Genomic DNA, 23,568 nt, shown 5'->3' on the forward strand with positions numbered 1-23,568 from the left:
TGAGGCTTAGGCAGATCCCTCAGAAGCACAGAGATGGGGGACAAGGAATCTGACTTGGGGAGTCTTCACAGAGGGGGTGATGGCTGAACTGCTCTTAGAGGACAGGTGGAGTTCTCAGGTGGAGAAAAGGGGAAAGGGCCCTCAGAGTTCAGGGAGGCTGAGAAGTCAAGGCCAAGTGGTGGAGGGAGGACTTAGATCCAAGTGGGTGAAAGGGAGTTGAGGTAGAAACAGTGCAGCTGTTCTTTTTTTTTAAGAATATGAAAAGGAAGGGGGAGGAGTAGGGCAGTAGCTTTGGGGATGGAGGGGAACGTGCCCTGCTATTTTGCTATAGTTTGGGAGGAGCTGATGTGACATGCCTGGGACTCAGTGAGCACCGAGTGAACGCTGGAGGTGTGCTGTCTGCACCAGTGACCTGAAGCTACCTTATCCACCCTGTGGGCTCCCTCCTCATCAGTTTTTCTGTACATGTGTTTGGGGTAGAGGCCTTCTATGCCATGGGAAACCATTTTCTGCTGGTGGTATGGGAGGAGCGCACCGAAAGATGTCTGCCTTATTGTTCCTGAACGTGTATTTCTCTGCTGTCACTTCCAGAGCCTCCTGAGATTCTGCTTGGGCACCTCCAGCATTTGGCCTCTGCTCAGGTAGGCTCTTCCACGACAAGTCAGGCCTCATTCCCTCTCCTTACTGTGACCTGGTCCTCAAACTGCCCCTCTGAGGCTCCTCAGTAGCTATTTCAAAGTCAGAGGCCATTGTCTGCCCATGCGCTGTGATGGCTTAAGTTCTGGAGTGTCTCCAGCCTCAGGCAAGATTGGGTCTGTTTGTCTCTCTAAAGGCGGACTCCTACAGCCACCCATTGGCCGGAAAGGTGACGCAGGTTATGAAATCCCTGCTCCAGAGCGCAGGTTACAGGACGTGCGCTGGTCCAGTCCTAGCCTCAGTGGGCCTCCGTTCACAGAATTATCTTCCTCAAACCCAAAAGAGGGTCAGTTCCTTGAAGGCAGAGACCTTTGATTCCTACGTCCCCAGACCAGAGTCATGCCTTGGGCGTAGCCAGTGTCCCCGGGAAGAATGCCCACGAAGAAGCTTGAAAAAAATCTAAACTTCGTTTGTGGGTTTTTGTCAGCCTGGTAATAGAAACCATCCCGTTTTAATGCAGCTGGGTTGGATCTAAATTGTTTCACAGTCATAGAACTTGAGGGCTAGAAGCCCGTCTTCTACTCAGTACTAACATGTAGTAGACGCTCAGGAAATGGTGTCTTCCTTCCCGTGTTCCCGGTCGAGTGAATGGCCCCCCTGCTACCACTCTCCACCCAACTCATCCTCGATCCCCTCTGATCTGTCCCTGAGCGTTGAGTTCTTAAACTCTGCTCCCAAAATGTGTCTCCTCCGTTACCTCCTCCTCCTCGCTGCCCAGATGCTGGCGGCCCTCAGCATTAAGTCTTCATTTACCTGGAGACATTTTCAGTGTCTCCTTCCCTGTCTCCCAGCTCTAGTCTGATCTCCACTTTGCTGCCAGAGTGGTTTGTTGAGCTGTTGTCTCTGACCGCTGTGCCCGCTCAGGACTCCTCTTTGGCTTCTCAGTGCCAGCTTTCATTTGTTCACTTCACAAAATGTGATCTGTGGATTTGGGGTCGATGATCTACTCAGCAGGCTCTGGGATACAGAACTGAATAAAACAGGCATGGGCCTCACCTGGACTGAACTTACCGTTTCTTCTAGTGGGGAACACAGATTATTTATCGCATAATCACACAATTACATAACCACGCTGTGATAAGGGCTGCAATGAAAAAGGACGTGGTGCTGCGCGAGCACCGGGGTGTGGGAGAGAGTGGTGGTCAGGAAGGTGACCTTTAAGCACAGGCAGAGCTAGCCAGCCCTGAGGAATATCAACTGATTTGCCAGGCCGGTGGGTATCTGCCCCGTGCCTCCCTGTCTGACCTGCATGTGTTTTTGTCCCAGACACACCCAGCTCTCTCAGGTCTCTGCTGGAAGGCCTCTTTCCCACCAAAACCATGTTCAGTTCTTAGTTCAAACTCAGAAAAAGCAATTTCTCTGAGCTCCTTCCTGTGAACTCCAGATTGGAAACACCTTGGGACCCTCCTTGCATGTCCAGCGGAGGTGTGTGGGGCATTTGGTTGGGCCTGTTAAGAGTGAGGGTACTGATATCAAAACAAGATGGGGAGCTGAGGGTGCAGCCCCTCAGTACTGGACCCTCCTGGGAGGAAGGCCAGTTCTGGAAAGGTGTGCGAAGATGTGTGATTTTGATCACACTCACACCTTGCTCATATGTATTATTCCACGTAGCTTTCATAGTCACTGTCCAGGGTGGCCAGTATCTCTGTTTTATAAAGATGTGCCTGTTTGAGAAGTTGGGTCATGTGTTGGGCTCCAGATCCTGTGGTACTGGTCCCACTGCGCTGTGATGTTGCCCCTTATATTTGCTGAATAAATGAATTTTGATCATTTTTAAAGTGTGCCTTTATGGTGGATTTAAGAGAAAAGTTGACCATGTGGTATTTTGAAATGCCGAATCTTAAGGTGCTGTCCCAGCTCCTCTCTGATGTCCCGCCCCCCTCTGTATACACACACCTTTCAGGCCATCATATTGTCTTCATATTGCACAGCAAGGGGAATATGTTTGAATAATAGATCTAACTGAGCTTAATTAATATTCAGTCACGTTGGTCCTTCCATACTAGAGATTATATTTTACATAGCGTAAGTTTTACTGTATAATTTATCTAGGTAAAGTTCATTTTATTTATTATTTTTTTCAATTACAGTGGACATACAATATTATATTAGTTTCAGCTCTACAACATAGTGATCAGACGTTATTACAAAGTGATCACCCCAGTGAGTCTGGTATCTACATGATACCATACATAGTTATTACAATATCATTGACTATATTCCTCGTGCTGGACTTTACATCCCTGTGAGATGAAGTTCACTTTAGAGTTAGAACAATGTATTAAATAATTTGTGGGTAAATTATGTAGCAGAGCGTAATGTTTTTGTGGCTCTCTTTTTGAAATAGTTTAAACATTGTGTAGCCTTTTTTATTCATTTGTTTTTTACTTGGACCAAAGCAGAGTGGTTGAGCTTTAAAGTAAAGTTTGACTTTCTGTTTTACCTCATTTTCTACAGGTCAGACAGTTCTCTCCTTATTGGCATAAAGCCTTATGAGTAAGTACTGCTGGAGAAGTGTGGAGTGAGAATATTCAGGCTGCTGTTTTAGGGCTTGATTCTATCCTTTGCCCTCCTATTTTGTGAGTATTTGCTAATCTTTCGAAGGAAAATCCTTTTTTAGAAACAAATGGAGGGAATGTAATTTGCAAAGTCCATTAAAGTGGCAGTTTTGGAAAGGATGAAGTTTTTAAGTAGAAAACAGAACCTCCCCAAGTTTTCCGTTCATTTTTGAGCAGGTGAGATTTCATGATCATTGCCTAAATGGTGAACCATTAGGTATTTTTCAGGATCATCCTTCTTAGCCCTGATGAACTTACCTCCCTTGTACCTCAAGTCATAACCTCTCCCCAATTGGTGTTCTTTGCAGAGTCAGCCAGTGGTCTGCTATCCGCCTGTTTCCCCCACTTTCAGGAACCATGTTCTTGACTCCCGTGGGAGGGCAAGCTGTGGTCTGTGGGCTGCCCCTGTCCACGGGGGTCCTGCCTTTTGTATCCTCTGCACTTCCTTTGGCATAGCTCCCCTCGGCTAACTTGTATAAATATTTATTTATTTTTATACATAGATAACTTCTTTGTAAGAGTCTAAAGGACTGTGTTGTGTCCTACACAATTAGGGCTCAAATATTTTTTTCTGATGAAAATAGACTCAGTATACCTGTTGCTTCCTCAGCCTGCAGGAATTGCATACCTTATTCCTTCCTCAAGGGAAGCAAACTATTTCATTGACTGTCTTGTTTATTAACATGACATAAATAGGGTTTAGACAATGTATTTTCAGGGAAATTGGTCTATCTCACAGATCTCAATGGAAAAGTAAATTGTGTACAGAAAGTAAAAAATTTAATAACCTCCACCTTTCCTAGGTTATAAAAGCAGTACACATTCACTGCCAAAAACTTAAAACGCATACTAGTAAAGAGAAAAAAATTATATAATCTTATCAATTTAGTAACTTGGTATTTTTAACATAAAAGCATGTACAAATTGTATGCTTTTTCAAAAAAATTGGGATCCTATGCCATGAAATTTGGCATGTGAGTTTTTTTCCTTACTATTTTATTGTGAGGATTTCTCCACGAGATTAAATAGCCTCAAAAAACGGCAGCATAGTGTTAATGTTAGGTGTACTGTAATTTAACCATTTTCTTATTGTAGACCATTAGGTTATTTGTGATTATTTTGTAAATATAACTGAACATTGTTGAATATAAATATTTGTCCTTGTCTTTATTTCATTAAGACATAAATCTCAAAGTAAGATTTTAAAATTAAGTGTATGCATCATTTTAAGGTTCCTCATACATGTATTGCCAAATTGCTTTTCAGAAAGGTAATTTGCAGTCCCACAGTGTGAGGGAGTCCCCAAATGATTCTGTCTTTCAGTCCGTCAGTGAAATGTTAGGTGTTTATGGATTGGTTTATTTTTTTCTGTTTCAACCTTCTTTTTTGACCATATGTGTGTGTGTTTTTCAGATAGTTTATTGATTTTTAGAGATAGAGAAAGAGAAAGGGGGGGGAGAGAGAGAGAGAGAGAGAAACATCAATGTGAGAATGCCCCATCAATTGGCTGCTTCCTGTATGCCCCCTACTGGGGATAGAGCCCACAACCCAGGCATGTGCCCTTGACTGGGAATCAAACAGGCAACCTCTTTGTTCATGGGACAACTTCCAGCCAACTGAGCCACACCAGCCACGACTGACTATAATAATAAAAGGGTAATTTGCAAATCAACCGAACAGCAGAACGACAGTCCAGATGACCTTCTAGATGACCTTCCGGACGAAGCCAGGGCTGTGAGGGCCGAGCCCCTTGCACGAATTTTGTGCATCGGGCCTCTAGTATCTTAATAACCATCTTTGTCACAGTATCAGTGGGGTGGGGTGGTCTGGGGTCGGGGGGAATGGGTAGGCAGTTAAAATGGGTTCTGACAGTGTTAATAAAAGCTTTGGAAGAGAGGTTTGATTATTGAGTTTTTAAAGTCTCCATAACTTCCAACTTATTTTCCTGGCAGAGAAGTAACTGTGGGTTGACTTTATTTATTTTGGAGTAATTTCTACACACCAGCTTTTGCTGAAGTCATTATTTATTATGTGAGCACTTTATACCTGGGCTTTCACCATACTAATTTTTAAAGTCTCACTTATCCTTTGGTGTAGACATAGTGACATGCTTAGCATTTTTCATCAATTAATGAGAGGCACTGCCTTTTAGGAATTTGAACTTGCTACCTGTGCTACTGGCCCCGGTTTTATGGTGTGGTTGTTAACCCCTTATCTCTACAAACACCGAGTACTACTCTCCATCAGTTAATAGATGTCTGGTTCCTGAATACATTGATTCCTTGACCTGAAGCTATCTTGGACTATAGCTTGTTTTACTTAGAGGAAATAAAGATGACTTAACTCAGTACTTCAAGGGATCGATCCACATTGGCAACCCCATCACTGCCTTGCGGGACTGGGGGCAGGCTTTTCAGCCTGGCTTTCCTGGTCGCCTCAGTGACCCCTGAGTCCATTAAAATTGACTCCTTAGAAGAAAACTTTCAGAACATACCTTAGCAGGCAGTTGCTTTCCATTGGGAAATACTTTCTTAGACATTTGGAGGTACTAGTTTTGCCTGGTAGGACATTTCTCATAGTAAACAATTGACTTTAACATTTTAATTTGTAGTTCCCATCTTAATGCTATCCAGTGACTGCAGACACTACCTGATCACCATATACTAATGATTGTCCAGTCCAGTGGAAACCCCTGGATTCTTCCATAACCTTGGAGCTGCTGCTTCATCTTTGATTTCTAGCTTATACTGACAACTGCCAGGGGGAGGAGTGCTATTCCAGAAATGTGGGCTATTGTGTTTTTGGTTTTTAAAAATAGATGTATTTTTTATTTTTTTACAGAGAGGAAGGGAGAGGGATAGAGAGTTAGAAACATCAATGAGAGAGAAACATTGATCAGCTGCCTCCTGCACACCTCCTACTGGGGATGTGCCTGCAACCAAGGTACATGCCCTTGGCCGGAATCGAACGTGGGACCTTTCAGTCCGCAGGCCAACACTCTATCCACTGAGCCAAACCGGCTAGGGAATGTGGGCTGCTGTTTACTTGGGATGACGAGATCATCAGGATTGTGTTTCTTTTGCTTGACCTGGAGGTTGTTGATGTTTCCTAGGATTTCGTCTTCTGTCTTCCTTTCGGCCTGTGCCATTTCTGTTCGAGCCATCTTTGAAAGTTCGGCGCCAAGGTCAGGGGGCTAATACTCACTGAGGGAATGCTAGTTCCTCCACTCAAGTTGGCTCTTCTATAAACATACAGTTTTGTCTGATATTTCCCCTGAGTAAGAATTACAGTTTTCAGTTTTTATATTTGAGGAAGATATCAGATAATTTCCACGTGTAAGAAGCTTAAGTCCAATTTTAGTGTGGCTTTTCAAAAACTCTTGTAGTTGTTTGTATTAGAGGGCACTTTTTTTGTAGTTGTTAATCCTCAGTGGAGGATATTTTTTCATTGATGTTTAGAGAGAGTAGAAGGGAGGGTCAGAGACAGAGAAACATCGATGTGAGAGAGAGACATTGATTGGTTGCTTCCTGTATGCGCCCTGACCTGGGCTGGGGATCAAGCCTGCAACCAAGGTACATGCCCTTGACCAGAATCGAACTTGTGACCTTCAGTCTGCAGGCTCACGCTCTAATCACTAAGCCAAATCGGCTAGGTTGAGGGCACATATTTTTTTAAAAAGCATGTCATTTGTTTGGGAGGTTTTTGTACATTTGAATATTGGCAGTCTGATTTTGTGGGGAAATTTGTACTATCCCAAACAAAACAGAGAGAGGTTATAAAAGTGGCCTAGTTTTTGCACATGGCCTTTTTGTTCAACGCCTCTCCTGTCTCGTGCCATGGCTTGGTTCCGAGTTACCCAGGCAGAGCCACCTCGGTTCACTGGGCCATTCTGCCCTCACCTCTCCCGGGGGAGGAGTGAGTGGCAGACATTGTTTGATATACAGACCACGCTGCAGTGGTGGTGATGTCAGTGACAAGCTAAAAGAGAATTTTGACAAGAATAACAGGGTGACTTCCAAAATGACAGGAGGTTTAACAGAGGCTGGTTCTACAACTGTTTTCAGCAGCTTGCAAAATGTGTATGGGGCCACCCACACTTCCTTCCTCTTCTCCAGCCACGCCCGCCCGCACACAGCTTGCTTCTCTCCTCAGTGGGCGAACATCAGCATATTCTTGCAACACACACTAGTACTTCTCCCGCAGATCCTGTGAACACTTGACTACTTGGGCTGTCTCATTTAGGTCCAGCCTGGTTTCATGCATGTGTGAGCATTTGCCAAATTAGAAGACTGCTTTAGAACGGCCCAACTTAGTGGTTTTCTTACTTTAAAAGATGCCATCTTAGCTATGTAACATTATAAATATTGATTTAGAATAACTTGGTGCATGGGAAAATGTTCATCATATAGAAGAAAATCCAACTCTTTGTATACGGCATCTTAGTGTTGTAAAGAAGCATAGGTTTAAAGGATATGTACTCAAATCCAAAGGGAGGTCATTCTAAGTGAGGTTATGGGTGGAGTTTCTACCGCTGTTGTGCTTTTCTGCATTTTCCAAATTGTCTAAAGTGAACTTGTATTATTTTGTGAGGAGAAATACCTAAAAATGGATACAGCTCCCCCTCTGGGTCCCTGTGCTCACGCTTGAGGGTATTCCATTTTATTTAAAAAACTAGAGGCCCGTTGCACGAAGATTCACGCAATAGGCCTTCCTTCCCCTGGCTGCCAGGACTGGGACCCAGGCCTTTGGTCCGGCCGCAGCAGCGAGGCTTGGCTTCTCAAGCAGAGAAGCCAGGCCTCTTCAGTCTTCAGTCGTCCTCAGTCTTCAGTAGTCTTCAGTCTTCACTCGTGCCTGCATATGCAAATTAACCACCATCTTTGTTGGGTTAATTTGCATACTCATCCTGATTGGCTGGTGGACGTAGTGGAGTGACACCCAATTTGTATGTTTCTCTTTTATTAGTGTAGATTTTGTCTGAACGTATATTAGACATAGAAAATAATTTGGAAGGCTGTTTACCAAAACATTAACAGATTATATGCTGAGATATTTCTTCCATACATGAAACAAAATTACTAAAAGGAAAATGATAGGGCAGGAGAAAAAGCAGGAAACAGCTTATAAAGTTATGAACAGTATGGTCACACCTTTGTAAAACAAAAAAAAGAAGTTGCGTATGAATCTTTGCAGAAAGACCTCCAAGATATTAATAGTGCTGGTCTTCAGTGGTAGGACTGTGGATACCTCTTTATTTCCTGATTTCTAGTCTATATTTTTTGAGACTTTTCTGTAAGAATGTTTTACTTTGATGGGAAAAAATGTAAAGAAATAGTCCTTTTTTGAAGGATAGATTTGATAGAAAGTCATCTTAGTATCAATTTAAAAGCAAGTACTTAGATTCTGTGTGATGTTTTATTGAAAAATCATCAGACTTTGATGCTCAACTAGAGACATTATTTCCTTTATCAATCTTACAGCACCCATTTTCAATTTCATACATGTTAGGAAAATGAACAGCAGGATTTTTATGAAAGCCACAGAGATAATAGCTCAGTAAATTCATTCTCTTGAAGTAGAGGGGTGCGCTGGGCCAGCTCAGCCAAGGGTTCAGTGAGCCTGAAGGGGGGGGGGGGGGGGGCGGCGAAGGATGTAGAAAAGACAGGCAAAGATAATAAGCTGGGTCTAGGTCAGCTGTGGGCAAACTATGGCCCGCGGGCTGGATCCGGCCCGTTTGAAATGAATAAAACTAAAAAAAAAAAAAGACCGTACCCTTTTATGTAATGATGTTTACTTTGAATTTATATTAGTTCACACAAACACTCCATCCATGCTTTTGTTCCGGCCCTCCGGTCCAGTTTAAGAACCCATTGTGGCCCTCGAGTCAAAAGGTTTGCCCACCTCTGGTCTAGGTGGATCTCCTGTGCCTGGCTAAGGCCACAGAGAAGACCCAGACAGCAAGCTGAGCCTTTATTTTATAGTCAGAGGTAAACAAGGTAGTGGTCGCCATAGTTACAGTGTTCTTGTGAGTTTCACTTGTTTTGGCAGCACTTGCTGCATCTCCCTGAGCCCATTAGCTACCCAGATAAGATCTGGGGAGGTCATAAGGTCAAGCCTAATTATTTGAAGAGGGCTGTGCCCTCTAAGCTGAGATGCCGGAAGCCGGTCCATCCTTGCTGCTTGACACAGTCGCTGCAGGGAAGAAACATCTGCACAGCATATGTTTCAAGGGACCTGGCATATATGGCATACTGTTCTTGATATGTTTGCTCTCCTTAGTGCCATGTGTTTTAACCAAGGTCACCTCTCCCAGAAAGGTTGTTTCCCCAGGTGGGGATGTAGAGTAGTGACCTTGGAATGGAGATAACAAACGCCCTAACCTTTAGAATAGAATGGATAGGATTAAAATCAAATGGTATAAATACAGATGTAGCAGGAGAATAAAAATAGAACCTAGCTGGAGTACCTAGGGAGAGAACCTAAAGACAGAACCTGGCTAGGCTGCTGATCAACTGAATGCTGTCTCAGTGTCATTTCTTCTTCGCCGACTCCATCCACACCTTTGGGAACCCCTGGACCTGCTGGGGTTGGACCCCAACTCTGGGACTTGTTTGTGGCTTTGCCAACAGGTCAGTCCGAGGCTTAACCCTATAGCCGCTCCCTACAGAGGGGAAGACTGAAAGAGTGTCTAATCGGGTGAGGGGGAATGCAATCATCAGAACAGCAATGGTGGTGGAGGTAGCTAGTGCTTCATGCATGCTTTCTCTACACTAGCCTTTATACTAAACACTTTACCCACATTAATTCAGTTAATCCTCACCACAACCCATGAGGTTCTGTTTTTACACTGTAGTTTCTAATGAGGAAACTCATCACTCATAGAGATCAGAGTTTGCTGAGGTCCCGTGGCTAGTGATTGGTGAGCTGGGATTCCAGTCCAGGCATTGGCCTTCAGAACCAGTGCCACCCACACTACCTTGCCATAGAGACTGTGGATGAAAAAGAGAAGCAGGCACAGGTGATGGGAGGAGCTACTGTATCCCACTTGGAGCTGAAGGACCGGGTGCATCCCAGGGATCACCTGGCATTAGATGCAGGCCTGTGCCCTTGACTTTGCTGGCCCTGTTTTGTGCTATAGAACTGTCTCCTCTCTCCATGCCCTCATTCCCAGTAACACACTTGTTTTCACACCCACCTTTCCTGCCTACTTTCCCCCAAGCTCATGTGAGCTTGAATTAATGGTATGGACACTAACCCGTAGTGTATTGCATAAATTGCCTTTGGCCTAGTATTATGACTGTCTAGGCCTCTCAGTTATTTGTGTGATATTTAGTGTCCTGGAAAGGCCTGCAAGGCTTCCTCTAGTCAATCCTCCCTCACTGTGCCATGAATGTCGATGTCAGTGAGCTGCTCACATTCTCTGTGTCCATAGTGATAGTTTCTTCTCTACTATCAAGTAGAAAGCCTCTAGTGCAAAGGTGTTTGGTGTGTTCCCTGGGGGGGAGGGGGGCATTGCCTCCTGAGCTACTGGAGTGAGTGTTTCCTGAGCCTGGAGCGGCTTCTGCAGGCAGGTTGGGCTTGGGAGCCAGGCTGAGTGGGTTGGAGCCCTGGACTGCTGCCTAGTGGGCACCTTGAGCCTCACCGTGCCTACCCTGCAGGCTCTCGGTGAGGAGTCTGTGACGTACGGATTTGGTGCCTGCTGTCAGGAGGCATTTAGAAAATGGCCAGTTTAGTGTTGTTCAGTATCATCATTTCTTCCTCCTTCCAGTGGAATCATCTCTCTGAGCTGTCTACCTGGAACGTTCTCTAGGTCTATGTTCACTGTGAGATTCCTGTTGACTACAAAGATTCCTGGAACCGGTTGCAGTTCACAGAGGGGAGAAAGATAACGGGGGACGGGTCACTAAAGACAAATATGCCATTTTTATGTTTGGACCCAGCCTTAGGGTATATAATTTGACTTTAAGCAAATTTAAAACAAACGGAACTAAACTAAAATATTTTTCTGTGTTTTCTTTTAGGAGAAAAAAGCAACTAACAAAACACAGAAATAAGAAGGATTATTCAATATGCAGTTTGCAGGGTATGTCTCGGAGCCAGTACAAAGTCACCTTTGCTTTATGTAACCCACGTCTTCACAGTTGGCATTGATGTTCACAGTGCGAGATCCTCAGAGATCAAAAAAGATTTAGTTGTGTCCTACACTAACTCACAATACACTTGATAGTGAGATTAGACAGTGGACTAATACTTTAAGAGTTGCTCACTAACAAGGATATTTTTCCTCCCAACCTTCAGTTAATTATGATGTCCTGTTTTTAGGAATACAATTGTAGTTTTATAGACACTGAAAAGGGGGTATGTGTACAAAGGAAGTAAATTCTTTGATAGTGAGAGTGAGGAATCATTTCACTACAGGGTAGTCTTTCTTTACAAGAGATCCTATAAGATTCGTTCCCATGAACTTGCTAGTAGATTAAAATTTATTTCATAGTGCCCTTTTGCTGGCACAGTTCTGAGAAATGTCATAGAGTGTTAATTGTGATTACCTCTGGGTACCCCAGAAAAGACTTTTTTCCTTATCTCTCTATTTACTACTTTTATAATAAAAATTTTAAATTAATTAAATTAAAATTTAAACAAACAGATTTATTTATAAAATGTGATTTATATAGCCACTTTCCAGGAAGTGCATCTAAACTGAAGTGATAGATGAAAAAAATATGTATTATATAACTTGGGGGCATCCTGAAGAAGTTTGTTTTGAAAACTGAAGTTGTATTTGCAATAGTAACATTGACTTGGGTAGAATTTTAAGAATAATTACTGCCCTTATAATTAATTGAAGTTAAAGATTTAAAGATACTTTTATGTCCCCTGGAGTTAGCTTAGCGTTCTATTTTTGAAAATTAAATATGCTTAAATTAAACTTTTTGGGGGGGAACTACTGTCCAAATAAAGTAAGATCTTACCATTTAGATTTTCCTGTTAATCTTATTAAAATTAACTCAGATACCAAGGATAACACACAGTATAGAAAAAATTTGCTTCCCCCCCAACACTTATACATACTACTGGTTTCTTATTTAAACAATCTTAGTAGAAACAATTAATAATTTAGTTTCTAAAATTAATTTGCAGAAACAGTGTAGCATAATGGTTCAGAGCACAGGTTTTAGTGTCAGACGCCTCACCTCTTGTGCCCGCTGGCCTGTAGCTTAGGCCAAGTTACTACTCTGTGCCTCAAAACGGGGCCACAAGTCCTTATCTCTGAGAGCAATTGTAAGGATTGAATGAGGATGACGAAAAACATTTCGCATGTTTTGACTTATTTTGTTTATTTAAATATGTATGGGGGGGGTAGTGACTCATATCATTTTCATTTGCATGGGAGATTGACTTTATGCCTCTTATAGTTGACATTTTAACTCTTAAGATAGTGTCTTAAATGTAACATTGTTTAGAGTAGTCAAATGTTTATAAAGGGTGTGGGCTTTGAAATGAAAATTCAGTTTCCATTTACTTACTTCAGGCTTCTCTTAAAAATTTTCTTTAATGAAATTATAAAAGGAAATGTTATAGAAACTTAATTTTGTTTCTTCTCTTATTTTGTAGATGCCCATGGCAACATTGAAAATGAATTCCTTATTTTCACCAGATATTCTTATATGAGAAGACACGTTTCAAACAGTTTGAATCGTTTTTCTTCTGTTGGACCAGCATGGCAGGATTCAAGCGAGGATACGATGGGAAGATTGCTGGATTGTATGATCTGGATAAAACCTTGGGCCGAGGTCACTTTGCAGTGGTTAAGCTTGCCAGGCATGTCTTTACAGGTGAAAAGGTGGCAGTAAAAATTATTGATAAGATAAAGTTGGACACACTAGCCACTGGTCACCTTTTCCAAGAAGTGAGGTGCATGAAACTAGTGCAGCATCCCAACATCGTGCGTCTCTATGAAGTGACTGACACCCAGACCAAACTGTATCTCATTCTGGAACTTGGGGATGGAGGAGATATGTTCGATTACATAATGAAACACGAGGAGGGACTTAATGAAGACTTGGCCAAGAAGTACTTTGCTCAGATAGTTCATGCTATATCTTATTGCCATAAACTCCACGTGGTTCACAGGGACTTGAAACCTGAGAATGTGGTCTTCTTTGAAAAACAAGGTCTTGTGAAGCTGACGGACTTTGGTTTCAGCAACAAATTTCAGCCGGGGAAGAAGCTCACTACCAGCTGTGGGACTCTCGCATATTCTGCGCCAGAAATTCTGCTTGGGGATGAGTATGATGCACCTGCAGTAGGTAGGTCACCTGCCAATACCTGCTCACTTGAATTCTAGTGGCTAGAGTGCAGTGGGTCAGGTCAGTTGTTTTGTGTGTGTTTGTTGTTTTTTAAATCTAAAAATAATTTCTAAGATAATTTCTATTAAATGCATCTTAATGAACAGATTGTTTTATGAATGCCATATAGCCCTAAAGTTGGCCATTATTTTACCTTTTAAGTGGCAAATGTTTATAAGGTATTTTTGTCAGAACAAAGGAAAACAAGGAAGTTATCATTTAAGGTAATCTCTTATTAGCCTATGGTTTGTATAATTGAGTTTTGGGAAACCTTGACATATTCAAGCCGAGAATGGTGTTAGACTAGAAGCCACGTTTAATGCACTAAGGTAGTTACTCCTCACTCTGCTCTAGTCCTCGGATAAAATACCTCACACACCCTCCTTAAGTGTCTTCTAGAGCAGCGGTCGCCAACCAACCGGTGGTCCGTGAGGTCCGAAAGGTTGGCGGCCGCTGTTCTAGAGGATCTAGAAAATGGGTGGCCCCAGAAGACCTGATTGCAGCATTACATGTAGAATCTGTTCAGATATTTAAATGTTTTCCCTGAGAATTTTGTAAAGGATTACTCCTTCCCATACAGATAGAACAACCTGAGCCACAATACCTTTGGGATAGAACTTTGACGTAGGCCTGAAGGATTGGAAATTTCCTCTTTGGTTTATGTAAATCTGCTGAAATAACTTATGTCATGGATTGGTAACTCCTTGCTTCTATTTCAGATTTATTCCAGGAAAGCCGTGCATGTCCTTGCTTTCCCAATGCTTCCCAAGCTGCACCAAGTCTGTGTGGAGTTTCATTTCCCACCTCAGTAGCCGCCCACTAGAGGCAGATGTCCTAGCAATGGCCCAGTGTTTCCTGACCTGGTTAAAGTTTATATTAGTTACTCTTCCACTGCTGCCCTGGACACATGGGCCTGATGGGTTCCGATTGGGAGACCTTAGGCGGTGGCCCAGTTTTAGTTCCGAGATTGGGATCATATGTTTTGAGGGAAGATTTATGCCTCTCCTCCGCATAGGAGTTGGTCTGTTAAATTTAACATAGTCCCTTGTTTGTTTCATTTTAAAGTAAACGTAAAGCTTGCATTGTCCCTGCCCAGCAGAAGCTGTATGGCCACCTGGGTCCCACACAGTCACACACGTGGTATTCAGTTGTCAAGAACTGGGAATGAAAGTCGCTACGCTAGCATCGGTTATGAAAAGCATGTCCATACAAACGTGCCACACACGCTCCAAACCCAGCCACCAAGTGCAGCGTCACTTACTCTGAAAGATGCCTTTTACAAAGTATAACATCATCGTGAGTCATATAAAGCCACGAGCATAAACAAAAATCCTCTCCTAAGCTTTCTGAAGTTGCACATGCCTGTGAGAAGTGACATTCATTTCTGAAATCAGAGTTCATTGATCTGGCACGAACTCTCTGTAAATAAAAGCGCTATATTTATTCAGTGTTAGTTCTGCATTCACAATGTGCGGGCTTGTAATGTGAATGTTGTATGATTGTATTTGGGAAGCAGGTAGGCAAGCTTCTGTGCCCTGGGTTTTATAATTAAGCTACTGTTGAATTTAGTGTGAGTAATAAAGATTCTTGAGCATGAAATGTTATGGGTGGAGTAATCTACAGGTACCATAAAGATGGTTATTTCAGGCTAACTCAATCATTGATTCTTCAGTGATTGGCCTGGAAAAGGTGGTAGAAATAGTTTATGCGGTTTGTTTTTTGTTTTTTAAGTATATTTTATTGATTTTTTACAGAGAGGAAGGGAGAGGGATAGAGAGTTAGAAACATCAATAAGAGAGAAACATCGATCAGCTGCCTCCTGCACAGCCCCCATTGGGGATGTGCCTGCAACCGAGGTACATGCCCTTGACCAGAATCGAACCTGGAACCTTTCAGTCCGCAGGCCGACGTTCTATCCACTGAGCCAAACCGGTCAGGGCGGTTTATGAGTTTTGATGTTTTCCCTACTGCATGTTTAGTTCTGCTGCTTATTGCTCTCCCTGTTACAAGCCCAGGTCAAATGAAATAGAGGTGGATGCCCCTTTGAAAAGTATAATTTACTGTACTAGTGGTGTGGTAAGTTCTCAGCTCACCACCCGTCGATTTCACTAGGGGAGATGAAAACAAAACACCCCACCTTGCCTGGGCCCCACCCCTGAAGATTCTGATTCCGATCATCTTGGTGTGGCCACACCTAGGAGCTTCCCTGGCTTCCAGCGTGCATCCAGCCCTACCTACCGTTGACTTGAACCCTAGATTCCCCTATTTTTAGTTACTAGTGGAAAAATAGTCCAGTATTTTAATTCTACTGTTCTTTAAAGAATAAGTGTTAGGGACGGAAATTTAACATCTAGCTTCAAAAAGTGCACAAGAATGTGTAGTTGTTTTTTCATGCCGAAAGAAGGCTGTGCTCATCAGCTCCTTTTCATCTGCCCTTTCATTCAGTCTGTTCACGTCACCCCTCTGTTCAGAACACTTTCAAGACCTCCCATTTCATTCGCAACCAAAACGAGAGGCGCCCCCCACCCCCACCCCCTGCTCAGTGCCCAGCATGGCCCTCAGAGCTGGCTTCCCGGCTCTTCCCTGACTAATCCCTCCCACTGTCTCCCAGCTGCCTGCTTAGCTCCAGCCACTCCGCCTCCTTGCTGTTAGCCACAATCCACACTCACGCCTGCCTCAGTTCCCTCCACCTCCCCTCCCCTGGCCTAGGGCACTCTTGGCCCCCATACCACTTCCTGGCGGCCTCACCATCTGCTCTGTAGGTGGAGGGCCCCACCACTGCCTTTCTCCTGCCTCACCTGACTCATTCCTCTGGTCTTTTGCTTCCCCTGGTAAAATCAGGGTAACAGTAGTGCCCGTCTTAGGGTTGTTATGGGTTAGATGAATGCGTAGTGCACATGAAGTACGAGCTAATGGCAGAGGCAAGCGCAGCCTCAGTGGTCAGCGGTGCTGATCAGCACCTCCCCTTGGAGGGATCGCAGAATGACACGTTTCCTTGGAGCTGTGGCTGCAGTCCCAGAGCGTGTGCAAGGATCGCGGCCTTCCTCCTTCCTTCCGAGGTGCTTTCTTCTCCTTGGGAATCGGTCCTCGGGAGAATTTCTGAAGTGTTGGCTGCCGTGGGAAACTGGGAGGCAGGGCAGGCCCGAGACCTTTGCTCCTGTGTTTTTCTGCCCCACGGTTTTAGTTGTATTTAACTTTCCGAATGTCAGGTTATTTGTATTTAGGGAGTAGGTTAGCTTCTAACGTAGGCACTTTTCTGAGTGTGTGTTAAATGTTAGATAAAATAAAACAAAAGTCTTGGTATTTATTTGATAACTGGTTAGTTTCTTGGAACTTCAGAAGAGCTTTTCAAATCGCCCAAATAGTCACTGTTTTAATACAGGAATCCACGTGGAAACTGAAGCCACATGCTTTCACCTCAGAATGTAGCACAGGAGAAGGAACCCTTAGCCAGGTGAAAACATCGAATCGACTTGGGTATTTTTTAAAGTTTTTCTTTTTTGTTTCTGAGGGTGTGGGGGGTGGGGGAGAAGAAACATAAACCTGTTGAAGAAAGTCTAGTTTATAGAACAGAAAATCAGTAGTTAGAACAAACTTTAACGCAATACATTTGGAATCCTGTTAGAATACACATCGCACCCTAGCCGGTTTGGCTCAGTGGGTAGAGCGTTGGCCTGTGGACTGAAGGGTCGAGGGTTCGATTCCCATCATGTGCACAGACTTCAGTTGCAGGCTTGATCCCTGATCCTGGTTGGGGATCATGTGGGAGACAACCAATTGATGTGTCTTTCCCACATTGATGTTCTCTCTCTTCCCCTCCTCCCTCCCTCCCACTCTCTCTAAAAATCAATGGGAAGATATCCTTGGGTGAGGATTAACAACAACAAAGAATACACATCGCTGCGCAGACTCAACTCCAAGTGGCCAGGTGGCGTTATTGTCATGTTTTTAAGAATTGCTGCAGAACACCTGTGTGCTTTCATGGGGGTCTGTGCTTCCTCACTCTGTGCTCGCTCCGGGTGGCCCTGGTGGGACCAGGTAGTGACAGTTTCTAGGGAAACCCTGTCTGCTCATGTCAGGAAGTGGCTTCTTGAGAAACAATAACATTATCATGAAGAGTCACTCCTTGGGTTTAGTTCTTTCAAGGGCTGGGGCTCCTGTCAGTCAGCTCCTCACAGGTTAAGGATGACTTCGGTGAAGAGCAGAAGTAGAACAGGTGCCACAGAGCTGAGCCCGCTCAGCAGAGATGCACCAGTGCTCATTACAGCTGGGACTCCCAGGCGTGTCCGTCACTGTTTTTACCTCTCTGATCGCCACCGTTCTATGGAACCCATTTTCTATGTCACTCACTTTGTCTAACCTAATATATCTTGATTTATTAGCCTTATAGTGATGTGATGTACAGTCCAAAACAGTGCCTAATTTAATAGTTTACAGTTTTAATTTAAATTTAAGAGTTATTTAAACTTGGAGCCTCAGGAGGACCTCAGGATGTAGGTGGTGTCTGCTAAGAAGGAAAACAAGAGCGTGGAGCAAGACTCTTTATAGAAGCGCGGAACCCTGGTGCATGGGACGCGCCAGGCACAGGGTGGGCACACTGGTTGGATAAAAAGAATAGAGGGGTTGCGGATGGCTAAAAAAAGAGGGTGATGAAATGCAGAGGGCACATGCCCCGATTGCATCTTCCCTTTGGAATTGGATGGGGGGATGCCAAGTCTTGCACACTCCAGATGGCTCCCTGTCCCTCTTGCTCAATAGTAGGGTCCTTGAGAGAGGGAACTGTGTGTTTATATCTTATCTGTGCCCCATCCTCATCACCTGGTAAACAGGACAAGCTCTCAATGTTTGTTTAACTGAATCAATATTACAGGGATGAACTAAAGAAATGAAAATGGTGCTCGCTTCGGCAGCACATATACTAAAAATTGGAACGATACAGAGAAGATTAGTATGGCCCCTGCACAAGGATGACACGTAAATTGGTGAAGTGTTCCATATTTAGAAAACAAACCAACAAAAAGAAGTGAAGATGTATGTTCTTCTAAACTTCTTTAGAATGTGATGGTGTCCCCTCCATGCTCCTCTTGGTCTCTGCTCACATCCTAATGCCTTTCCTTGCCTTCTGTGTGTACATTTAGGGAGTTCTAGACTCACTGTGAGTCTGACAAAAGCTGTGATTCCCGCTTTAGAGAGACTCAGGCGTGGTTTCACAGGTATGCTATGGACCACATGAAGCCCTTTCTCACCAGGTGTTTTTTTTTTTTTTTCTTTAATATGTTTTTATTGATTTCAGAGAGGAGGAGAGAGATAGAAACATCAACAATCAGAGTAAACAATTGCCTGTCTCCTGCATGCCCCCTACTGGGGATCAAGCCTGCAACCCGGGCATGTGCCCTGACCGGGAATCGAACCGTGACCTCCTGGTTCATAGGTCGATGCTCAACCACTGAGCCACACCGCTGGGCCTCACCAGGTGTTTTTTAAAAGGCCAGATTTTGGAAAGGTACAACGTTGTCACTGTTGCTTCGCCCAGGTATTTAGAAATAGCTCAAGGGGCGGTTCTGGTTAGGTGGGAATTCCAAGACAGCCAGAGCGTCCAGACTGACTGTCTGGGAATGGACCCGAGTGGGTCCGGAGCTCTGGCTCAGTGTCGAGAACCCTCAGGTTTGTGCTGAAGCGGAACTAGAGGTCTGGGAATGGACCCGAGTGGGTCCGGAGCTCTGGTTCAGTGTCCCCTTTCCGTCGAGAACCCTCAGGTTTGTGCTGAAGCGGAACTAGAACTTGAGGGGGAAGGCCCGCGGCACTGGCTTTCCGAGACGAGACCCCTGCCTAGACACTGTGATGCTGATGCTACCACGGAAAACTGAGCTGTGTCTGGGATTCTGTGGCTCCACCACCCCCTTTTCCTTTCATCACATTTTATAAAACTATTCGGGGTTTCTTATGAAACATCAGTGAGTTTAATGTTTGAGTTTTTATATCCTTGAAGGAAGTTATTTGTGCTAAAAATGACAATGAAAAGAATTCCTGCTGTAGCCACTCCTGCTGTGGAGAGAGTGGTCTCTGCATCCGTGCAGGGAGCCTCGCGAGGCGGTGCCCCCAGAGCACAGGCTGAACACACCATCTCGTGAGGAGGGCCGTGTCCAGGCCTGACTGCCTTTTATGTTCCTGTAAAGAGCTTTGTGCTTATTCAGTTAAAGTGTGTACACATCATAATATTCTCTCAAGCACAGTCAATTTTTAAAATTTTTTACAAGTAGTAAATGAATGCTCTTATAAGATAATTCAAATAATACAGGGGCATTTTGAATGAAAAGTATAAACTCCTTTTTGCTTCTCTGGCCATCTCCTGCACTTAGAGGTCACTGTTTTTATCAGTCCTCACAGGCTGTGCAGCGATCCGTGTCCCACTGTTTGCCCAGACCCCCCTCTGACGTTACCAGAGGAGTGGTGGTGTGGCACTTTCCAGAGGAGAGAAGTAAGATGCATAAAAGCCAGGCCGGGGATACATAGCTAATGAAATGGCCCAAGTAGAATTTGAACCCAGGTCTCTGCTGAAAGAAATCAGACCGAGATCTGTCTCAGCCTGGTTTATCTTTCCCTCTTCATCCGTCAAGGTCACTTCCTGAGTGGGGCCAAGGTCAGAGCCATGAAGTTCCCTTGGCAGTTGTCTCTGCTTCTCTGGTTTGGGTTTGTGAACCTGTGCAGTCCCTCAGTGCGTGATTGATAACCTTTTGACTCCTTGAACTTTTTCCTGTTTTCTTTTACTTGTCAAACAAGTTTGCACAAGGCCTTGAACAGCTAAAACGAAATGCAGTGTGTCTTCACTGATCGTCCCCACCCCATGTGCATGCGCTCCACACTTCTTACTCTCCTTTCTCTCTCAGCTGCTATTTGAAGGACAGGAACCGTCTGCCTCCACTTCAGCTGCCTTTTGGAGGCTCTGTCCTGTTGGGCAGGACTACCTCCTGCAGGGGACACACTCTGCATTTGAGGTGCTCTGAGTGATGGAGGGAAACAGAACACCTGTAACTACAGCTCCTGGCAGTGATGCTGAATCGCCAGGTGGCCCAGCTCGTCAGGTCACTCGGGGCCTCTGAGGGTTCTAAGCACAGGCCCTGGCAGGACCTCCCTGACGGGGAAGTCAGAGAACCCTCTCGCTTCCTCTTAGTTCTTAGGAACTAAAGCTCTAGGTGATGGTGAATGCCATCCTTGTGTAGAGTCCGGGATGTCTCCAAGAGTTTGGGTGGAGTTGCACTGACCAGGCTAGAGCACAAATGGAGACAAACAGGTTGGGTGAGATGATAAGCTAGTTTGGGCAGCGTTGATGTTTGATGTGGGAAAGACATTTTTGGAAGTCGATATGGGACGACGGTACGCATCCTTATTTTTATTTTTTTATTTTTAAATATATTTTATTGATTTTCTACAGAGAGGAAGGGAGAGGGATAGAGAGTCAGAAACATTGATGAGAGAGAAACATCAATCAACTGCCTCCTGCACACCTCCTACTGGGGATGTGCCCGCAACCAAGGTACATGCCCCTGACTGGAATCGAACCTGGGACCCCTCGGTCCGTAGGCCGATGCTCTATCCACTGAGCCAAACTGGCTAGGGCCTTATTTTTATTTTTTAAGAGAAGAAATAATTCCCTTGTTAAGTAATAAAACTTTGCTTCTCACTAGAATGTTGATAAAACTAGGAATAACGGAGACATCCTAAAACATGGACTTTTCCAAATTCTTCATTCCTCTTCTGCTTGCATCCCTACTCTGTTCATTCAGATGATCTACTTTCAGAATGGTCTCTAGTCATGTCCCTTAGAACCAGCCACTGATCTTGTCCAGAAAGGATGCTTAGGAACTAAAGCTCTAGGTGATGGTGAATGCAAATGAGCAGTTTTTACTGTGTAGTCAGGAATTCACATCAGCAGACCATAGGCCTTAGGTTTGTGAATATTATTCCAGAACCGGGGTTCCTGGGTTTCATCCTCAAACGTCTGCAGCCGTCCTTGCTGTTCTAAGAAAGCATTGCCTTTTATGTTAGCGTCGGGTCATGTGTCCGTTGCTGGTGAGCACAGTTGGAACTGAGAAGTGGTTGCATAAATCCTGCTGGTTGTAAGTGGTGAAAGGTGCCGGTCCCTGCTTCCCTGTCGTGGTTTGAGAACATTCTATTCCCACTGCTTCTGCCATGACTCATGGCTACACTGATAAAAGAGACAGAAATAGAGGTTTCCACCTAGAACTTACTTCTGGCCTTCCGTTTTTATTACTCTCTAATCCCCATTTTTTATTTTTGCTGTCTAGAAAATTCACCTCAGAAATGATGTTTAGAAAATCTCCGTAGTCATGACATTCCCCCCACCCAATCCCCCGTGGCAATTGCCTGTCCTCAAATTAATCATTAGCTTGTTCTTTTATTTTGTTTTCATTTTGATCTTCTCAGCCTGCTTGCAGCAAGCCTTGTGATAGAAACTCCATCTCTAACGCTAGAAACGGCATAATTCAGATGTAACTGGACCTGCTGAGATTTGGCAGAGGCGACCTCAGTGCTCATGGTTGTGCTCTGAGTTCCAGCTTGAGAGCCAGTTGGGGGACCAGCAACTCCACCCTTTATACTAACACAGACTTTGCTATCTTGCACCCCTTTCTACAGTTCCATGAGTTGGAAGATGTTTTATTTTTGGAAGATTTAAAAAAAACACAACATCAAAGGGCCTGATCAGTGTGGCTCAGTAGTTGAGTGTCGACCTGTGAACCAGGAGGTCACGGTTTGATTCCGTCGGGGCACATGACCAGGTTGTAGGCTCGATCCCCAGTGGGGAATGTGCAAGAGGCAGCCAATCAGTGATTCTCACCATTGATGTTTCTATCTCTCGTTCCCTCTCCCTTCCCCTCTGAAATAAAAAATATTTATATATATACACCAAAGAAACTGTATTTATTGATATTTTCTTTTTTCCATTTTTATTAACCAAGAGTCTATAGCTAGGTATGAAATCAAAACATGTGCTTCAAATAGTATCAACATTAAGTTTGATTTTTCAGGTGGTTGATTGGTGTTAGTTAACCTGTGCACCTTTACTCTGAGTAGAGAATTCTTTGAACGTTTTTAAAAATGAAAATAATGTGAAGTCCCTGTTCCATGCTCTTTCTCTCCCCTCCCCACCCCAGCCCCTCAATGACAGACTCCATGGATCCCTGTGCTCCTAGGATCTCAGGCCGAGGCTATGATCTGTACCTAGGGAGTTTGTAGTTTCATTAGCAAACTTTTTTAAATGAAAAAAGATCATTTAAAATACCCACTAAAATGAATTTTTATTAAGAAAAGTAATGCCTCCCTCCCCATTTGTGGGGGAATGTACTAGAGAATCTGTCCCGATGTCCTTCTTGAGGTCTGGTCCTGGGGACCCAAGCTCCTGACCATCCCTTTTTTCTAACCTGTGTTACTAGGCCTCCCCTGTTCCCCTCGCCTATCTCCAGGAGTTTTTCTTCTCTCTGTGGCTTTGTGCCTTCTTGAGCTTACCTACCTTCTGTTTCTGTTCGCTGCTGTCTGTTTCTCACAGTGAATTGGAGGCCTGTCAGGGCAAGGGTACCTCCATGTCCGCTGTGCTGGACCAGGGCCTGCCCCGTTCGAATGGGAGCGGGGCAGCAGCAACCCCTCTGCCTCCGGGCCCTCCCTACACCTGTGCACTGGGCTCTGCCCTGAGGACTTAGCATGGAGTCCATTTCAGTCCTTTTCAGGCCCACAGCAGCTCTAAGAGAAAGTAGATCACTGTTGCTGTTCCCATGTTAAAGACCGGGACTTGGTTAAAGTCATAGCACTTTGCATTTGTTTAGTGACACTTTATCTCGTACCTTGGCCCTTAGGATGAAAAAATAAAATGATTCAAAGACAAAACAGAGTACAAAGAGAAATAAAAAGTCTGGAATATAAGTACATGGAATAAATGGCCCCTGAATACTCGT

General features: G+C 44.2%; 1 protein-coding gene across 1 annotated transcript in view; it reads left to right on the top strand.

The window, feature by feature from the left end:
• The first annotated feature begins 262 nt into the window (after positions 1-262).
• The window catches only part of SNRK (SNF related kinase), a 37,197-nt gene continuing 13,891 nt past the window's right edge, over positions 263-23,568 (top strand). The window contains 4 exon segments of the mRNA XM_005882672.2: positions 263-641; positions 3,154-3,192; positions 11,273-11,334; positions 12,867-13,561. Coding sequence (XP_005882734.1) covers positions 12,973-13,561 — 589 coding nt within the window. The 5' untranslated portion in view covers positions 263-641; positions 3,154-3,192; positions 11,273-11,334; positions 12,867-12,972.

Source organism: Myotis brandtii, unplaced genomic scaffold, assembly GCF_000412655.1.
Source record: "Myotis brandtii unplaced genomic scaffold, ASM41265v1 scaffold731, whole genome shotgun sequence".
In the NCBI taxonomy this organism is placed as follows: domain Eukaryota; kingdom Metazoa; phylum Chordata; class Mammalia; order Chiroptera; family Vespertilionidae; genus Myotis; species Myotis brandtii.